We start from the raw sequence: 21,495 nt of genomic DNA, 5'->3' as shown, positions 1-21,495 counted from the left end.
TCACTGCAGAAAGTGCTGATGTCAGCTGTTTCTTAACAGGTTGAGCTGTTATTTTCCCACATAACCCTCTGGATGTGCTGAAACAATAGATTTTTTTTTTAGTCTGGGAATGTATGTGCATGTTGGACTGAAGCTATGGGTGTACCAAATAATTTTTAATGGTGCTGGATTAAGTATTTCCTGTCCTATGCCTTAAAAACTAAATAACTGGCTATATTGTAGTAGCTAATAATTCCCACTATTTTGAGATATTATTTCAGATTATATCAAAGGATCTAAGAGAAGAACTTGACAGGCATCAGTGAATTTACCCTCATGATTGATCTCAGATGGGTTGGTACTGTCCCTGAGGTGTTTTTAGAAAGAGAGGAACCAAGGCACAGAGAACAGGGGATTGCATTTACAGGCACAGTGAACCTTGTGTCCAGTGAGACTCACTCTTCAAACACCTTGGGGACCCAATAAAAGGTCTTTGCCAAGCTGACAGCACACCAATAAATATTGGTATGAAATGTGGATTTACTGTTGATTTGCCAGCTCTGTGGTCTGTACGTCCAGCATGACACCAAAAGTTCATGTTCAAGGCAGAGGGGTTGATAAGAAAATATTGAAGTCCACACATAGAGAAGAATAACTTTTAGAATTGTTTTGGAGATGATATTCTGGTGTTTGCTGGTAGTTTTAGACTGATATCATAGATCTTTAATTTTACTCTTCTGGTTACATATATAAAAGTACATATAGAAATAAAAGCTTGCTTTTCAAAAATGCACTTAGAATTTTGGCCTTAGTGATTACCTCTAGTGAAGATACAGCTATTGATTTTCTGGGGACAAGAGTACTCTTATTATGTAGAGGTTACAGTCCTACAAATTTTCATAACAACACAAAATACTTATCCATTATAGGTCTGGTAGGAAGGGAGAATGGAAATTTTTTTGCAGTCTCTTTCTGTGACCTTCCAAATGATTCTGTTAAATCCTGCATTTATCTGCTCGAAGCATTAGTCATACAGGTAGCCTATTTAGAAAAGTTCTTTACTTCTTTTATTTACAAATGACCTAAACTTCATGTGGAAACAGATTTTGATTGATTTCTCTAGTTCATTCTTAAATCTGCCATTGGAGATTAGTCACAGAGTTAAAGCCCCATTTCCCAAGTACCTATGGCTATAGAGCTGAGTATTTTCAGAAGCACTGAGGCTGGAAAAGGTTCCTTACACAAATAGCTTTATTTCCCACAAGGCTCACATTATCTTCCCAGCTCTACACGAAAACTTTATTCTTTAAATACATTTCATATTTTAGATAAAGCCAGAAATCTTTCAAGACACTTGCACTTCAGATTGCTGCACTGATAAAATAGATAGGGATTTATTTTAAGAAGTTTGAGAAGAGTGCAGCCTCTGCAGTGTGAACTGCAGCAGTTGTGGCCTTGCCCACTCATTGCCACGAGCTCCATGTGCAGATGGATGCCAAGGAGCAGAAAGTTCCCCCAGCTGCAGGCTGGCACAGAGAGCTGCTGCTCAGGGTTGGGATGTCTCAAAAAATGGTTGTCTTCCTTCTGGCATCTGCCATTCTAATTTTTCCTTAGTGCTTACAGCACAATATATAAAGGATCCATAGCTCCAAGTGAAAAGATAAAAGGTTGTGTCTCATGGCAGGGTGTTCAAGCTATTTTGTTGGAGCCATTGGAAATTTGCTATTTCTTTCCACGCTGTTTGATGTATTGCTAAGTCTCAGGCACTGAATTAACTCCAGCTCACAGCCACTCCATACAGAAAGCACTTTAGACACTATTTTTTGTGGGAGGTGATGGAGTGAAAGTGGAGTGTGTTTAAAAGAACATGCACTATTGCTCAGTAAAGTGATTTTTTTTAAGAACATCTGTGTTTGTTAACTCACAGCAGTTAACTCTGACTGAGTTACACGGGGCAACCTGGCAGAATCCAACAAATCTGACATATTGGGAATCACAAACACCTCACAGGCTGTCTGGGTTATTGACATATCCCATTCAGTCTCTGTGAAAACTCTCCAGTATAACCTGCTATGCTGAGCTGTCAAAATGTTATTTAAATAACACTGATGGATGGCATGTAGGAGACAGGCCTCCCTTAAGCAAAACACCTGACACTCTGAAGCCATTGATAAAGCTTTTATTTTATCATAGTATTTTTAAACTGTAATTTCAACCCTAATTGTATTTAAAGTAAGCCTTTAAAAGAGATTATCTTTCCCTGGGAATTTCCAGGTAACAAGTGACACTGCTCTCCACGTGGAACTGTGGCGCTGGTCACAGGGCAGGACACAGACTGACCCGGGGGGACACTCTGGAAGAGCTGTGCTGCCAGAGCAAAGGGTCAAGCAGGAAGGAGCTCCTCCATCACCTTCCAACAATGGCTCAACAGGCACAGAAGGACCAACATTTCTGCTGAGTACTCAGGGAACCCAGGTGAATCCTAAATCAGCTCCATGTGGCATTAATGCCACATCCCAGTGGATCCAGTCTGCCCTGCCAGATAAGGGGCCAGAATTCCTGTCTGGGGCTTCACTGCTGGCATTCCCAGCTGAGGGGATCTGGGTGGATTTGCTCACACACTGAGCAGAATGATGTGTCTTGATTAAGGCTCATTTGAATAGCTTTGTTTTGAGTAAATACAGCTGCAAGGGAAAGGTGCAGGCACACAGTCTTGTTGGTGAATTATTAAGTATCAACTTTTGCTGCTGGATAAATACAAATAAAATACCTGGGAGGGAAAAAAAATGTTGTTGGTCAAAATGTTAGAAATTCAAGGTAAGGCACAGATTTAGCTTAGTCAGGCTGACAGCATCCAGGCAGAGATTCATTTCACTCTGCTGAGCCTGTTCTAAATAAAACAAGTAGGCTTTGCTTCATAAACAAGTGGATTCATCTACTGAGTCTCTGAAAAGGAATTTTTTTTGGCCTTTATACTGTCATGAAGATATAATAAAAACATCCCTTAAGTCCTAATCCAGCATTAAAAAGATATGGTAGATGTATTTTGGTTTGAATTAATGATACTGAATAATTTCTGTGAAAGGAAGTAAATATACTGTCTGAAATATATAAGCTTCTGAAATTCAGTATTTCTTATCTGATTAGTCCTGATAAATATTCAAGCATTTAGTAATGTACTTTTCAGGCAAGGTCACTCTATTTCTGTTTTATGTGTACACAAAACATTTCCAAATCAGTGCACTGCATTTTGGTATTAGTTTCACAGAAATTACTACTATTTATGCCAAGAAATGAGAAGGGAATTAACCCAAGAAACTGGTGTCTTGATGGAGTTAACAGGATAGAAATGAGTCCACAGAATGCAACTGGAAAGCATGAAATATTGTTTTAAGTTCTAGGAGTATTGGCTTGGTTATCATAAATAAAGCAGAGCAGTAGGGGATATTGTATGTAATTTCCACTGAACAGGGAAATGATAACTTGGTGGTGGAGTCAATGCTTCTGCTATTCTGACCTGTTTTTATCATTACCTTGATTTACCAGCACAGTGCAATTTCCCCTTTCAGTCTCCCTCTGGTCTTTTCTTGGCTTCTAACATTCTCCTGGAGAGAGGAGTGTCTCCAACTGTAGTCTGTTCAGTGTCTTTAAATATTGATTATTCTTCCCAAATCAGGACACATGCTAACCTATTTCTTTCCCTGACAAGTACAAACTTCCTTGTCTTTTTCTTCCATTCTTAGTGTGGGTAAAAATGGTTCTTCCATGTTTTGCAACTGGTTAAATAACCTTATTACCTCTCCATGCATAAGAGAGGAGTTTCTTATCTGCAGCCTTGCCCACATCACTGTTAAGGAGAACTATTTCCAGGCTTAGAGACTGTCACTCCCTGTTGTGTTAATTGGACTGTAAAACCCCTCATTGGCAAGAACTTTCTGAGAAAATGCTAAAATAGATATCAAACACCTCAGAGGAGGTAAGACTACCTTTTGCTTACTGTAATATAGATATGCACACTCCTGATACACATGTGAATAGATTTTCTATTTCCTCTGCAGAGCAGCTCTCCTGTTTCGTGACCCAGCTGTTTTCTAAGAGGTGATCAGAAGTGCCTCCCACACGGCTAGAGGTGAAATCCTGGCTCCTCTAGAGGCAGTGGACACTTTTACACTGTAAGCTCATTTTGTGCCATGTACAGCAGGAGGCTGCTGATGCCTTGAGGGTTTTTCCTCCAACTCCTCCAAGTGCCACTTTAACCACTGCAAGTGAACTGGAAAACTGAGTGGGAACAAGAAGGCTCTTCTGACTGATTCTTTGTGTGCTTGTTTGCACAGCTCCTGAGCGAGCTGCATGCTTCATGGCTGTAAATGTAATTTCAAGCCTTTTCATTCCAATACAGCTTACCTGAGAATTCTAAAAATATTATCTGCTTTATTACATTACTCTAAGGTAGTTTCTAACGTATTTTGTGTGTGTACGAAACAAATATTTTGTTGATGCTAAGAATACTTAGAATAGTCTGGAGAATCACTGCAGGAGTATCTTGAGCAAGTGATGGTGGATTTTTGCATCACTTAAATCTTTAAGCTTGAAAATAAATGCTTTTCCAGAGCATGGGCTGCTCCCATTCAAAGGATGATGTTGAAGATCAATTGTGTCACGTGTGTGATCAGCCTGTATTACCTTACAGTTCACATGAAAGGTCAATAAACGGATCCTCCCAGCCTCAAAATCTCTCAAGGTGTTGGAACACAATTTTTTTTTTGTAACTTCAAGTGCGATCCAAATGTCAAAAACATTTGCTAGTTCTGCTATTAGTCATGCACCACAGTGTATGTTTATAGTCTTTTAATCAGTACAATGTCATAGTTCAATGGGAGCTTCTGCCTAGTTTTGTTTCCAGCTGCCCTCTATACATTTTTATATAGGTGAAGACTTATACTAATAAAAATTTTGGGATGATCAGCTTCATTTTTCATTTTTCCAGGAGGCTGAGGTTCTAGAGTAGCTAATATGTCTTCATTTCCCTTACAGCTGTTGTTAAATTGGATTAGAATTTAATTTGGAACTCTTTTGTGTTTTCTCCTTTGGGACCAACCATATGGAAAATCATAAAATAAAATACCTTGCTTGCAGCAGTGAAATAACTTTCAATAAAAAGGAAAGAATTGAAGCAACTTTACTAAGTGACTAGGATTGTTCAAATTAATTACAAATGATACCTAAATGAAATTTTAGAAGTGGCTGTCTAGATCTACTGAAAAGAACATGTTAAGTAAAGCTCTACCTCTTAGCAGAGTAAAGCAGAGTATCTCTTTAAATCAAAGAACAGTTCATTCATTCATTCTTCTACATGTCAAATGACTGACTAGAAAAGAAAACACTCCATGAGGATGAACGGTATACAAAGGAAAATACTAAACAAGAATTTTTTTTTTAGTAACGAGAAGAATTTGAGAAATTTGCAGTGAGAGAAACTTGGGTTTGCTCTAGAGAATAAACCACAAGTAAACAGGAAGTGGTGGCTGAGGGCTGGTTTATGGCACCCTTACTCCAAGAAAAATCTTGCTCCATTAGCAGCACCATTAAATCCAGCAGTGCTACTTGTACAAAAAGCTCATTTTCGTTCCTTTAAGTTGCCACAATCTGACGCTACAGGAATAGAGTTTGTAGGACAGCCATGAAATGTTTTTCCATCGCTGCTCATCTGCACATTCATAATACATCAGAAATACCTTTTTTTTTTTTAGCTCTGTATCTATTCTTGGCTATGAGATATTGATAAAGAATTCACACAACATCCTGCATCCCTGATGTTTTGTTCCTACCACTCCCCAACTGTATCTGCCTGCATGTACCATTTCGTTATGTACATCTAAGCACCGACGTGGTCAAAAGGTTAATACATTGCAGGGGAGGAGGAAAGGGTTCCCAAAAGGTTATGAGCCTCCCTAAGGACTTCACAGCAGCCATGATACTTATATTCCTTTTAGATGGTAATATTTGGCAACACACTGGCATGCTTAAATTATTATATATGCAATTTATATTCCCCCAGTTTGCTCTCAAAGCCTCGCTGTTCTGAAGCAATCTACTGCTGGGTGACAGAAGATCCAGATCTCGTTGCTCAGCCTCTGAGTGTTTGGAAATGACCCTCTTTTTTCAAAGGTGAGAAAACATTCTGATTCCTGCCCCTTACGCTCTCTCCTGCGAGCCGCCCGTTTCTGACTCCCTTCCGCATTCAGTCTCTTTACCTCAAAACACAAAATCCTCGTAACAATTTTTTCCCCCCCAAACTTACCTTGCAGTATTTTGGCAGCATATTAGCTTGCACTGGACTTTCTTCCCTGGAGCCTGGCATCAGAGTCCAAATGAGGTCATTAATCTAAAGGAGTGGAGTGGTCTCATGCTAGCCCTGGTTCCGGAGGGCTCGGTCCCGTTCCAGGCAGCTCTGCAGCCCGGGCTGAGCCAGGCTCAGGCTCCCACAGCAGGGCTGCTAATGGTCAGGAGTGCACAGCTTGAGCACTGCTGTGTCAGTAGCAGGAAGCTTTTACCGTGCCTGGGTTCCTGTCAGTGCTACTAATTCAATCACTTACATATGCAATAAATTCACATGAAAAATTAACAAACACCTAGCCAGCAGCAGTGCCCTCTGTTCATTCTCTTTTTCCTAAAAAAGCAATGTAGCTTTCTCTTAAAATGATTTGATTTAATGGTTCCTTTATTTCAGCATTTTGTGAAAAAATTCCTTTATTCCTAAATAGCTTCTCAATATAAATCCGTGACATTATTTTATTTAGCTTTTGTTATTGATATCTTCCATCAGGTTCTCTTCTAATTACATCTGTATCATCCCTTGAACTAAAAGGGACTGTGCAGATGTCAGGATGGGGTAAAGCTAAGCAGCTTGCAGGGTTCTATTCCACTCAGGATCTATTTGATTTGATTCTATTTTCCATCTCTAAGATCCACCACAGATAATTTTTGGTATCATTAGTAGTAATAGCTCTAGAGGCAGTGCAGCCTAAAGAGGAAGAAGGAACTTGGGACTCCTTTCTCCTCCTAAACAAGAATCTCTAGGGAATTGAGGTCCGAGGATCACATCTTTCCTTATTACCTTTGTTGAGAGATTGCTGGTGCTCCCTGGAGAGCTGGTCTGGGATTCTACAAGCAGTAGCCTACATCTCACACAGTCTAATGACAAAGAACTGTGGTCAGAGCTGAGAGCAACTTAAAGCAAATACTGTGGTCTTTAACAGCAGGTTTTGTTGAAACTGTCATTCCTAACACAGCTTGAGAAAAGAGGGTGAAGTGAATGTACACATGCCCTGCCCACGGGGCAGGCTGAGATTTATACCAGCTGTTAAAGCAGCTGGTGACCACAGTGATATTCAGGATGCCTTTGGCAGATTCCTCTTCCCATAGAAGTGCTCCAGCACCTGGGGCCATGTGTGTCAACTGCCTGGCCCCTCTCACAGCTGCTTTTTGACACTGTAATAAACTGAGAATCACATGGGTAAGGATTTGTCCCAAGTAAAATAAAGGAATTAGTCTTAAATTATTTGAAGTTCTATTTGAATTTTTATTTCTGGTATTGGTCAGTGACTACTTGAGAAAAAGGCAGTGAAATTTGCTTTCTCTTTGACAGCTATAAAACACTTTGGAAAAAAACATTCTTTTTTTGTGTAATGGCAGGAAAAAAAACTTACTCCCCTGCTCAGTAAATTTAGTGATATGCTTTTGCATATCTTTGTCTAGCCAATATCCAGTGACCTCACCTACCTGGAAACTCTTTTGCTGGTGTGAGTCTTGAAATTCTAAGATCTGAGTAGCAGAGTGGTGCTCAGTTACTACAGCACAGAACTGATAATGACCAAGAGCTGCAAGGCTGCAGTGATGTTATCAGATTGTGATGGAGTGTTCAGGGACTCTGTCTCCCTGATACATCGTGGGATGCAAATCACAGAAATGAGATGGGACAGGAACTCCAGAAATCAGATCCTGAGATACTTTTATGAGCCTGAATCAATCCAGAAGTGATTTTCTGACTCAGTACAGGGAAGGAGCAGTGACACTAAGATGTGGCTTTGTGATCCCTTCCAAAAGAACTGTCCAAAGTGAGTTCAGCAGTTTTTCCTGACTAGGACTGCAAAACAGAGTTCTCTTATTTAAGACCATATACTCTAAATAATAACCAATGCATTTGTTTCTGGAGCTCAGGAGAGAAAAGTGAGCTGGTGGTAGTATGGAAAAAGAGCTTACTCCTGACTCAGCCAACGTCAGGAAAATATCCCTGCTGGTTCTGATGGGTTCTAGTTTATATCCTCATGCACACAAAATTTGGTTATTATTGAAATAAATTTAAGCTTCTTGTTACACAATGTTGACACAGCTGGGGATTTCCAGCCTGCAGTGCCCACATGAATACAAGGTGGTGAAAGGCTTCAATGTCTCCAACATGAGCCATTGAGTTTAGCTGTATGGGGGAAATACATTTTCTCTGATTGTAAAGGTTTTAGATGAAGCAAAAACATGAGTTCAGCAGAGTGGGAGACTTGATAAGAAAGCTGGCAGAGAGAATATTCAAACTTTAAAGCTCAGCTCTACTCAAAATAATGTTTTGGACTTGGCAAAGTGGTACAAATTTGTCACTGCCTGTGTGGGTCTCCTAGCAGGAGGTTACTCAAACTGTGAATACAGTCAAACCTTCCACAGCTGTAACAGGAAGACTTTTGACCTCTTGATGTTGAGTATTTTGGTTTTTCTGAACCAGACTCGGGGTGTGTATCTGCTGAAGTCACAGAAATTTGAGAATGCAATTTCTGAAAGACTTCTGAAGAGGACTCAGAGGGGCAACGGAGAGGGGGCCTCATTCATTTGTATAAATATCTAGAGGGAGGGGGTCAGGAGGATGCACCAGGCTCATCATTCTGTTTGATGGTGCCAAACAACAGAACAAGAGGCAATGAGCAGAAATGGATGCACAGGAAGTTCCACCTGAACATGAGAAAGAAATTTCCTGTGCATTGGAACAGATTGCCCAGAGAGGATGGGGAGTCTCCCTCACTGGAGACACCCCAGAACCATCTGCACACAACCCTGTGCCATGTGCTCTGGATGACCCTGCTGGAGCTGGGAAGTAGCACCAGGTGAGATCCACTGTGGTCCACTCCTGAACCATTCTTTGATTCTGTTCTGACAAGGAAGGTACTGTTCCTTCCTTGGAGCTTCAATCTTCTGGTCTCATAGGCAGCATGTCACACCAAATCTCTCAGAAACTGACTGTGTTTCATCTTAAAAGTAATTTGGTTTTTTGCATCCACTATTCCAGCTGGAAGGCTACTGGAAGTCTTGATTGCTCTAATGATCAGAAACTTTCTTCTAATTTCCAACCTAAATTTATTCACAGCTGGTTAATATCCATTTGTTTCCATGCCAGTTTTGTTCTTAGCTAATTTAGTTTTTTCCATATCTGGTGTTTATCTCCCTGATGCATTTACATGCTGTGATTATGGTCCTGCTGAGCTGTCATTCTGCTCAATGAAATAAGCCAAAATCTTTTGGTCTCTTCTTGCAAGACAGACTTTCCCTTCTCCTTGATCATCCTTCTTTGGAGCTGTTTCCATGCCTCTCTTCTGTACAAGATTCTCAACTGAAAATCTGCTGCTGGCATTGTCAACTGGCACTGATATTTTCCTGACTATTCTGGAAAAAACTCTTCTAAAGCTAGATCTGCATCTGTCTTTTTTATGGATGTATTTTATTGACAACTTGCAGTCATTATGTGTGTGCAAGTCGTTCTTCTCAGTAATTCCTAAATGATAGTCCATGGCTTAGGGTCGGCTTTCTGTTATTGATGATAGTGTTAAATGAAATTGTATTTTTATTGCTGAGGTACAGACAGGTCCCTCTGTGTGGTGACTGGAGCTCAGCAGTACTGAATGTTTCCCAATATTGAAAATGTTTTGCAGCACTGAGTAATCAACAAATGCAGTCACCATCTTCCTGCTTCTTGTGTGTTTGTGGATGAAACATCAGAAACAACCGCTTCCAACAGTGATCCACAAAATCCTTCCCTCTTAAACTTTCCTGAGTCTGACAGTCCTTCCTTTAGTGCTCCATTTTTCTTTTCCCCATGAATAAGTTTCCTGCCTTCTTTACAGATTTAGTGCTATTCTTTACTTTCTCCAACTTCAATAATAATTTCTTTTGTAACACCATAACAAATGCTTACCAAAGATCATATAGATCACGCCCATTATAGTTCTCTTGCCTAAAACCCCAGCTATGATAACAGAAAATGCTGTCAGGTTAGTCTGACATTATGTTTTCCTGGCAAATTCAATTTTTTTTTTTTTTTGGGTCTAGGTTTGTTTAGTTCTCTTTGAAATCTGTTCCCTAAAACCTTGAAGATTACAGATAGCCATATGGGTATCTGGGCTGTTGTCTTACCTTTTTTCTCACCTTATCTTAAATCTGGTCTATTTTCTGTTGTTCTGTTCACATTTGTAACTAGACTATAATATATTTTCTACCAAGTCTTCAATTTAATATAACACATTTATAATAGCTGAAGAATTCATACCCTCTTAAACATTTTGGTTTTGCACCATAAATTAGGTTATCCATAATACAGATGCCACTTTGAGTATGTTTTACTTCTCCTCCCACTTTTTCATGAGAAAACAAAAAACCTCCAATGATTGTTTTAATATACTTTAATATATTTCTAAGATCCAAATAAGCTTTACTTTAGGCAATTGCATATTTTCCTTCTGCCTATGAGGGACTATCTTCATCCTCTGTGTGCTCTCCATACTCTGTATTAAGGCATAACCTCAACAATATAAAAATTGAAAGTACTAGTTGTGAAGCTTCTTAAAAATTTTTTGCTCATTTTCTTTGGGTCCAAGTTCTTAACGTAACCAACACCTTTGTTTTCCTGCCTTTCCTGAACAGCATGGAATCCTTTTTTGTGAGTATTACATGGATCATTGTTCTTTCACTATTTCCATGTAGTATCTACCTATCTTCTAATAATTACAATTTCTTTTGTTTGCACAGGTTCAGGCAATCCTATGCATCTCTTCTAGCTGTATATAACTTGTCATGTTGTGTACATTACCTGGATTGGGTAAAGTGGTAATATCAACTGTTCAGAACAAAACCACCAATCACTTATTTCCTAGTTTCCATACTTTTGCATTGTTTTCTCTGTTATACATCATAATTTCCCCCCCACTTCTTTTATTATACATTCTTTCTTGTGTTCCTTTTTCAAAGCCTTCTTAAAATTGTCCTTGTTCTTAAAAGGAGTGTTAGACAACAAATAGCAAAAGATGAAAGATATCATCTGCATCTCAAGCCTGCAACTGGAAAATTACATTCCTTGTTAAACTTCATGAATGACAGCAGAAATAACCTGTCACTTTGATGAGACACATGTCAAGCTGTGTTTTTTATTTTATTAATCATTTCTGTCACATTTCTGTCATTACTCCTATAACAATGGTGTCCAAGGCCATATTGAGGACTAAGGCCACCTCCTACCTAGCATAAATAATATGAATCTGTACTTTTGTTTAAAATATTATTTTTTTCAGTTTTAAGAGGTTCTGACAGATTATTAACCTATCAAAATGTGACGTTTACTCTCAGTTTTACATAATACTCAGAAATACTCAAAAATACTCAAAAAGCTTCTATTTATGATTATAGTCTTTGTTTATTCCTACATTAATATTAGCAAAATTGACCACAGGAAATTCTGTGAAGTTAAACTCTAATATTTAGCATTACTTATTGAGAACCATATTTCTGTATTTCAGGCTAAGCTTAAATGGGCAAGTATTTCCCCTCAACTGATTTTTAATTAACAGTGAAGAAGAGTTCCTGGACCTTTTATTGATACACCTACTAGTCAGAAAATGCAGAACTTGAAAAGGTCTTTTGTGTCAGCTTCCCTACCCCTATCCAGGAAATGCTGTATTCACTACTTGACACCGTAGCTTTGGAACCCGACTGGTGACATTGGGAAGACAGAAATTAACATGAAAAAGACATGGAAGCAAATGACTGCATTTTTTACAACTGTGTAATTTCAAAGTAGATACACTGATATAAAGGTTAAGATACTGCTGGCTCTAATGTTGGTGAGGCAAATTTCAAAGTTTGTTTCCTCAGCTTTTGAAAACTATTAAAGTCTATAAAGCCAAATGATTGATAGTAAATGCATGTCAAAATAATTCTGAAGCTCTCATTTTTAAATGTCAGTGGACAAGAGCATCTGAATTTCTTTTATATATCTCATAACAGCAAAGCCCTAATGTAATCAAGGAAAGTAATTTGTCTAAATTAATTGCACTGCACTTTCCTTATCACATATGCTTCTGTTGTTGTTCTAAATGCACAGATGTTATTCTGTTCTAAATGCATATTTTATTAAAAAATGCTGTCCAAAAGCATTGGTAACTTGTATTTCCCCATATTGGGGTAAGAGGTGTAAAAAGGAAATGATATGAGATGAACATGAACACAAATGAACCAGAAGCCAGCAGGCTGCTCTAAGACAAGTGAACATGAATGAGGAGAGTGCTCCATGTTTTACAGAGAAACTCACAAACACTTTATTTAGTGTGGCTCTTTTCCCCTAGGGATTGCCAAAATAGAGAAGCATGTGAGAAGAGTGAGTTTATGTGTACAGGTCTATCCTGCAAACATTGTAGATAAAATTCAGGTGTTGTTTTTTTGAAGCTGGCTACTTCCCTTCTCATGGGAGTCCCCTATTGCTTCCTAATCCTCACCCAGCTTGTGAAGAGGGAGCTCTGCTGGTAAGAAATCCTCCCCCACCAGTTCACCTCCCTCTAATGATGTGAGTGAACCAGTGCTCAGGGAGTAGAACTGGGCTGGGGAACACTTTTGTTTTGTGCCCAAGGGGTGCTGAGGGGGGACTCAGCCCCTGGTGCAGGGGGTCACCCATGGGTGGGTGACCTGGCTGCCCTGCCCTGGGCAGCAGGAGGGAAAACACCACAAACGTGGCAGGAGACAAAACATCCCATGAAAGCCTTCAAACTCCAGCAAGGAGGAGAAAATCAGCAAACAGGACAGTGAGAGGAGCAGCAGTGGCAAATCAAAGTGTCATGGTAGGCAATGGAGAAGTAGAGGAAGAAAACTTAATTCTTACATCTGCTATGCCAACCTGCAGAAGTTTGGCACAAAATGTTTTTTTGAGAGGAGCTGCAGCAATGCTGATACATGATCAATTGTGCAAAATTTGGGAAAATCCATTCAGGGGCTAACATGAAACTTTGTCTTGCAATTTGTATTTTTGGGCATGGGTAAACTGATGAGATATGGATTTTTTTTTTTCCATTGCGTATAATGAGTTTCACTTACTTGATATTTTAGAATTTACTTTATTTATATGCAAATAAACCACTGGAAGTAAAACTAATGTACCAATGACTCAGAACTTCAAAAGCCTGAGAGCAGAGCAATGAAATGCTAGACTGTTTATAATAATTCTAACCTGACAGAAAAATTTGCTGAATTTGGTCTTTATGATCCTTAGGCATTTTATTAGAAATATTACTGGACAATGATGAAAATCCATAGCTACAGTAAGTCACCTTCTAGTTTACATGCCATTACTCTAATTTGGTAGACAAGTATTTCTCTCAGTTTTGCATCACCTGTTTCTGAAACAGACTGCAAAATTAGATTCCGTGATACAAACAACTAATACATACTTTGTGTGCTGGGTAGATTAATTCTAAGTACTATTTCAATGCTTTTACCTTTTTCATTTTCAACATTTGCAAAAAAAATAGCAAATTAAGCTAGATAGAGGCTTTTAAATGGACCTGGTTTGTACATCAACACTCCTTTTTTTAAAGCTTGCTTAGAAACAAGATTATTATAAATTACAAAATAATCTACAGCCAAGTTATGAGACTGCATTTTCTAAAGTCTAAATTTCTGCATGAATTATTTTTTCCATCATTTCATGCCTGTTGTTCTGTTAGCATTCAGAAACACATAATCACATAAGTGATTATATGCAGGTGCTTTTATTAAGAGCTCTGGGTGTCAGGAGTATCCAACTCAAATCTGACTCCGGCCACACATTCGAGATGATCGTGTTTTTATATTCTGTAGTTATAGAACTTTCATGTTAATTATTAAACTCATATTGTTCTATTGCATACATAGATTTCAGTCAAGCATGGCTTCTCATGGTTCCCCCTTCAATTTCTAACATAGTTTCTCATGATTCTTCTTATGACTATACAATAATTATATTTAGTTACTAAACAATCATCACATCTAACAATTATATCATTTCTCATACTGCTTACGCAGGTGCAGTGATCTGAGAAAACACAAAGCCTAACGTTTTCAAAGTCTATCTTTAACATTTTCCAGGGCTCCACTATCAGTTCTATTTGAACAATTCATCCTGATACAGCTGGTGGACTTGTATCCCAACTTTTTATCCTCCTGCTTTGCATAGTAAATTGTGACAATAGTGGTAGATTAAAAAATAAAGTACAGCAGGGTTCTTGAGTAAGCAGTGCCTCTTTGGTGAAAGTTATACACTGGGTTTAGACTAACATTTATATTAATATATGACAGGGACTACACTCGGGGCTGTTGTTTTTCTATTTTTTGAATGAATTTAATTCCAGAATAGAGGGGTGGATCCTTAGTTAGTTAGTAAAATTCTTCCTAATTTACATCCAGTAAAAATACAGCATGAGCCAAGAATTTCTGAGCCTTTGCAAGATTTTCTACCAGGCTCTTATAAAACTGCTCAACAGCTTCAAGCAACGCTTCCTCTACCGGCATTGCAAATGCTCACAATTTTTACAGTTTCAGTCTGTGCCTTTGCCAAATGCAATTCATCATCTACTTTCTTTGAATTAACTTCATTCTATGAAAGTGAGCTCATTAGTTTTACCTTTTTTCAATTTACAAGCAGTTCATAATCTGCTGTTCAAAACTTGGTAGGGCTGCTACTGAAATACAGGAAAATATCAAGGCAAATTGGAACACCTACCATCAAAAAGACTACCCTAGTGTTGTGAGTACTTTTTTAGAAAAGAGTTGTAATAATAAAATATTATCAGCTTATCATAATGTAATTTTATGTAGGATAGGAGTTATGATTCATAGACACCACTAGAGATCAGTTAGGATTCCAGCCATGTGCCCAGATTTTTAAAATTTTGTAGCTTAAAGTTATTAAGTTTATGTTGGTATTAACAGCTGAGCAGAGATTCAACTTAGTATTGAATGGAATTTTACATTGTGCATATTCTTTGTGGGCTGTTTTATTAATGTAAAAATGCAAATTACTTATTTTTTTTTTAATTCATAACTTTTTAATAGCTTTGGGTTTATTTACTTTAGGTAGCAGTGTCACCAACACTGTTGCAATATTTTTAATAGGTTTCCAAGTAAACCAAAATGGGCTTTGCCTCTGCAGTTCATATTGAAACTGTTCTGCTTCCCTTTCCTCAGTGAGTTAGCTGTGTCTTAAATGTTGACAAACCAGTGCAAAAAATGCCTTTTATAAAATATTTAGCAATATTTTTCATGCCCACTAAAAGATGTGAAGCCCTTGAGGTTCCAACTTGCAAGAATTTTCATGTACACATACTTATTTTTTTGTAGACCCTCTACGAGCATATAGGTGTGTGTTTGACAAACTGAAATGAAACAGGAATGATTAATATGGATCATTCCATGTAAATAGGAAATGCCAATGGCACAATGTTAAATATCACAACACAAGAATTAAGGGCATGAAGCTGACTGCCTATGCAATTAAAAGTTTGGGAGACAACTATCTGATCTGGAACTTGGCCAAGGCATCTTGACTAATAAGGCTGCTCCTGCAAAAAAGTGCCAGAGGAATTCTGGTACCCCTGTGTGGTCAAGATTTCTGCTTTGTCTAAATTAAGCCATCTCAAAACATAACACTGCCATATATAAAATCCCATGCCAACATTTGGCAAAGCACTTCTTCTGTTCAAGCATTTGTGCTGGGGAAGGCTGACTAAATACAGCATCAGGGCAAACAGTTTTGAAGGCATTTATTTTGAATTTCATAGGAAGCCAAATGCTGTGCAAATCTCATTCTGTGACTGAAATTTGCCCCCTGCTCATTTATAGTACTTTCATAGAAGTCAACAGGAGGACTGGTATCAGGTCTATAATATACTGTAAAAACTTTAAAACATTTTATAATTGATTGTTAAAATTACAGCAATTTGAGAGCAGTGATTGGGGGTTGAACTCAGCTTATGTTCTGCTTCCATCTGGTCGGCTACTGTTCTGTTGAAGATGGAAAACCACACACACAGGACTGCACACATTATCCTAGGAGACAAACACTCTCTTTCACCTGTACAGTCTAGCATTTAGACTTGGCTCTTCTGCCTTATCTGTGAATCCCAGGGTGTGCTCCTGTATCCATCAGGCTCCATCCTGTCAGAGCCTACATCTACTGAATTAAACAGGACTTCTTACATAACTGAGGTTGTACATTTGTGGACAAACAACCCGTGCATCTCCTCTGAAGTTCTCTCTCTCCTGCAGAAGCCTCACCCCCATGGCTCAGGAGGGGCAGCTGCTGCCTCAGGACCCAGGGCAGTCCCTGTGGTCACTGTGCAAACCCAACCAGCAAACATGGAGAAATCAAAGGTTTAATCTCATGAGGATGGTGAGACAGCTTTGAAAGAGCTCCTGTGGCACTGCGCTTCTCTGCATCCTCGTGCTGCTCGTGGTGCTGGCTCTGTGGAAGGGCACTTCACCTCTCTCCTGGTGTTTCACCTGAAAGCATGTGCTGCACAAGTGATGGCAAAAGCAAATCCTACAGAAAGGCACCTGGAAATGTGAAGGCAGGACATACCTTCTTGTCAAATGTTTTAAACTGACTTTGGAATTTTAGCTTAGGACCTCTTCAGTATTTCTGTGTTGTGAGGCTTCACTTAGAAACCAGTAAGGAGAAAATCTAAACCTAGGTCTTTGGAATAAACAAAGTGATTTTCTGGTTTTTGGGGAAAAAAAAAAAAACAAAACAAAACCAACAAACCTAATCTGTACTATAAACAAAAAATTAAGAAGAGATGCACACATTATGGCCTGATGTGGTAAAGTATTTTCAGTGGTGGACTTCAGCAGAGCTTAAATGCAAAGTATATTTCATCTACACTTGCACAATTTACTGAGCTTAGTCAGAAATTCCCCACTGAAGCTGATAATGATTGATGCCTCTCAAGATAGGTAAAACCCCAATCTCTGTAATTATGCTTATTACCTTGTTACGGTTGTTAAGGTTCTCCCCTTTTAGAAGTATTCCAAGAATTAGCTGAGTTACAGCAGGTTATTAGTGAAACAGGGCTCTGCAAGCATCTTTCAAAATAAGGGGACTATGGAATTAATTCTGCAGATTTTACTTTTATATCTGAGAACAGAACAGTAGGAAAAAAGGAAATGATTACTGGAATTCTAAATCAGATCCTACATTTGACCCCAATAAGTTCAGAAGCACGATTGCTCTAAGGCGCGCAGGATCAGGTGTTAGATATTGACCCATCATTTTGCATTTGGATGTACCCAGTGCAGTTTACCCAGCTAAACACCACCTTCTCTTCAAGAAGTGTAAGTTCTATTAAGGGCTCAGTGCTTTAAAAATCAGATCATTTTTGCTTAGGAGTCCAGGGTGCTGACCTATGTGCCTGACTTGATCCACCCAAACTGGGATGGGTTTATGGTTCACCTTATTTTAGGTAATAGCAAATAGCTCTTCCTAAATTAGTAAAAGTCTCAGAAGTAGTCTTGGATAGCAAGAAAGAACCTATAATGCTTAAAATGTGCTGACATTTTTTTTTTTTTTCATTGTATTTGTATGGTAACTTGGCCTATGTCCCAACATGGTTTAATCAACATTACAGTAGATCATCTCATTGCAAAGAAATTAGCTTTTTATTGTCTTTGCCTGACTCACTTAAAGGATCTAATTAAGGATATACTAAACATGAAAATCTCTCCTAAGGCTTTAAGCTTTGTAGATGTTATCTGAAGCTCATTAATGCTTCCTGTTAGGACAAAAATGTATTCAAAAGTTTGGATGATGAACTGAGGTGGGCTTTTGTATTTAAAAATTATAAGTGTACTCAACAGGAATAGTATTTTTATCTCAGCATGCCTTTTAAGATAATTTAGTTATAATTTATTTATATTTGAGCTGGAAAAATAGAAGTATTTTGAAAGAAAAAATTAAAGAAGTACACCAGTCACTACATATTTGCATGTTTTGACCTTATTTCCTATTGCAAGTTTGACTTCAATCTTTGAATGACTCAGAAAATTTACAGTGCTGTGAGACACCTCAAGATTCCATTAGATTCCCTTTTATAAAGTGCTGTATGTCTGTTGAAATCTTGCAAGATGTCACTCACAGCAAAGAACTTCTGCTTTCTTAAGGATGTAAATACCTATTTGGCAACGTCCCATTCAGCCGCATTATTTATAGGATTGGTTTTGTGTTTTAACCTTATTATCAGAAATAAAGGGTAACATGCATACTCTCTCCATTGATTTCATCTCATGTTAAAACCTGTTTGCTCTTCTGTTACAAGCAGTGTTATGTCACATTATTTATCACTGCTGCTACCAGATAACACAAACGTGAAAGAGTAACCGGTGTCATTCAGCTCTGGAAGGCAGTGCTGGATCAGAGTCCTGCCTTAACTCATCTGCATCGTGCACAACCCGGGCTTCTGACACTCCTGCGGTCCCCATGAGCACCCAGCCGGGGTTTGAATGCTGTGCAAACCAAACACAAGTGGTCAGCTCGCACCTCCCGAGGCTGCAGCTCCCCTCTGAACAGCCTCGGTGCTAACACCACACACAAGGCTGGTGCCTGATAAAAGCATTTGATTGTTCCTGGCGGTGAACACCAAGCCAGATTGTTGGGTCAAAGCAAAGGAATGAATCTGGGAGATCAATGAAAACCTTTACTCCACTTTGATACTTCCTCCTTCAAAACAGACTTGGCTTTCCAAGGAAGAGCCTTGTGAAGGAGAGTGGGAGTCAAGGTTAAAGCCATCAGGTCCAAGGCAGTGGAATGTTTTTATCAGGGAGGGGTGTACTCTGCCAAGGCAACAGATCAGTAGGATCATCAGACAAGATTTCTGCCTAAAATGTTGAAGTCTCTTTGCCAGGTGTTTGAATTCATTCTACAAAGTCATTCCGTGGCTTAGCAAAATTAATCCTCATCCCGTGTGGGGAGGGAGGAATAGAAATCCATCCCCTTTAAACACAACACACTGAGCAAATCGACAGTTTGAGTGTGTTGTGAAACCTTTGCAGATTTTGCAAAGCAAGTGCTCTGTCTTTTCCCTTATTGTTTGCCCTTCACTTGACATACAGGAAGAGATGCATCAAGAGGATGGCAGGAGACATGTGTCACTTAAAGCATGCCATAACAATGTTTGCCCTGGAATACTCCCTTGAATCTGTTTGAACAAGCAGGCATCGCACACGGAAAAATACACGGAGAACTTCACCTAGTAACAAAGTTGACAGAACCCCTCTGCCATCCTCCCCCGCCGAGCAGCGCCAGCCCCGGGCACGCCGCTCCCTTCGGCCCCGAGCCGGAGCGCCACGGTCACACCGCACCAGGTCACTTGTTGCACAGTGCCAGGGTGGCATCTCCCCTCCGCTCAGCCCACCGAAACTTCCCGGCGCCGCGTTTCCCGGAGCCCGCCCGGAGCTGCCCGAGCGCGGCTGCTTACCTGCATGTGTCCCTGGTACATCCTGCCCGGCCGCCCGGCTGCCCTCAGGCCGGCGCTGCGCGGGGGGCACTGCTCCGGCCGCTCCACTACAAGAAAGGAAAAAAAAAAAAAAAGGGAAAAAAAAAAAAAAGCAAAAAGGACAAAAAAAAAAAAAAAAGCCTAACCCTGAACGAGCTATTTTTGGCTAAAGAGCAAAATTTGTCCTGGCAGCTCCTGTGCTGGTTTCAGTAAGCCAGAGCTGTTCGGCGCCCTCCTCTCGCCTCGCTGCCTGCGCTTCCCCCCGTGAGGCGGTGCCGGCGCTGCCCAGGGCAGTGCTCGGGGGCGCTGGGCAGGCGGGCGGACCCGGGCAGGGCTGCGGGCGGCCGGGCGGGGAGAGCCGCGGGGCGGAGCGGGGCCGCCGCTGCTGCCGGGCCTCGCCCGCCCGCCCGCGCCGCGCCTCGTCCCGCTGCAGCCGCCCCGGCCTGGCGGCCCCGGCCCCGGCCGCCCTCCCCCGCCTCCCGCCGGCAGCCCCGGCCTCCTTCCCGCCCCCCTTCCCTCCTCCTCCTTCCTTCTCTCCTCCCTTCTTCCCTCCCTCTCTCCCTCCGCAGGGGGAGCGCGCAGCATCCAGGGAACGCGCGGAGCCCCGCGGCCACCGGGCGGGTCCCGCTGCAGCCGCGCTGCCCCGGCCCCACCACCCCGCCAGGGCTGGCGGCTCCCGCTGCAGTCATTAAAAGAAAAAAAAATATAAAACAACGCGAAAAAAAAAAAACCCACAAAAAACCTGCTAAGCATAACAGCAAAAATCGGAGAGTCCCGGAGGCAGGAGCCGGCAAAACCTGGATGTGGTCGCGACTTTCGCTCCCCGTGTGGAAGCGGAGGGGGCGCGCAGGGAGCGGCTCCGGCGCGGGCGCATCCCGGGAGCGGTCGCTGCCCGCGGAGCGGGAGCGGCAGCGCCGCGCTCCCGGCCGCAATTAACCGGGTTTCAGCAAAAGGACCGGGCCCTACCTTCTGCTCTGCGTATGAAGAGCGAACGTGATCTCTTGTGATTCCCAGAAAATGTCAGGAGACTCCTGTTCTGGCGTGGTAGTAGCGCTTAGTAGCGTTTTTCAACGCTTGCCAAAGACGCTTGTTATATAGGCAAAAATCTGGCACCGGCCCGTACGTGCAAAATTCTGACCTTGTAAACTGGCACAACAGGCCTGGCTAAATCCTGAAGGAGACACCTGCATCATCTTGGATCCAGCTTTTTTCTCTACTTCGCCACCTCAAACCCGAAACTCCCCATCTGCTAAAAGGAGCAGCTGCTTCAATTTCATCGTAAATTTCTGTCCTACCCAGTGTGTCTATATTCAGTAGCACAGAAACCCTCCAGCGCCTGGAATTTGCTAGATTGTGTAATTTCTTGGCTCTGAGCTCTCAAGTTTCACTATTAAACTACACAAAACTTTATGATGCTTTTGATAGACCAGAGCAATCCAACATTAAATGTGCTCCTGTACTAGAGCAATGCAAAATAGATTTCTTATTCCTGAAAGCAGCACATTTGTATCATCACAGCTCTCATTTCAGCTGACTAAAAAAGCCTTTTTGAAGTGTTCCCATTCAGCTAAAAAAATGGGGTTTTGCAGAACATGAGTTCATAAAGTCTTCAGTGATGGCATAAGCAAAATCTATCCAATTATTTTTTTCACTTAGGCTTAAGAGTTTTATCTTTTAGATAAATAGCAAAAGT

The 21,495-nt window shown here is 40.5% G+C and overlaps 1 protein-coding gene across 14 annotated transcripts in view; it reads right to left on the bottom strand.

Moving 5' to 3' along the window:
- The window catches only part of PEX5L (peroxisomal biogenesis factor 5 like), a 101,761-nt gene extending 80,758 nt beyond the window's left edge, over positions 1-21,003 (bottom strand). For 3 of the 14 annotated variants that reach the window (XM_071438008.1, XM_071438011.1, XM_071438014.1), the window contains exon 1: positions 19,785-20,260. In XM_071438008.1, the coding sequence (XP_071294109.1) occupies positions 19,785-19,805 (21 nt within the window). In that variant the 5' untranslated portion in view covers positions 19,806-20,260. Of the gene's footprint in view, positions 1-19,784; positions 20,264-20,544; positions 20,699-20,768 lie in introns of those variants that run through there. The other 11 variants (XM_071438002.1, XM_071438007.1, XM_071438009.1 and 8 more) reach the window with 6 other exon arrangements.
- Between the last annotated feature and the right edge of the window lie 492 nt (positions 21,004-21,495).

The sequence above is a fragment of the Agelaius tricolor genome, unplaced genomic scaffold (assembly GCF_023055355.1).
Source record: "Agelaius tricolor isolate 1412-34295 unplaced genomic scaffold, bAgeTri1.0.p SCAF_12, whole genome shotgun sequence".
NCBI lineage: Eukaryota > Metazoa > Chordata > Aves > Passeriformes > Icteridae > Agelaius > Agelaius tricolor.
Note: the sequence above shows the minus strand (reverse complement) of the source record. Positions and strands in the feature narration are given on the sequence as shown.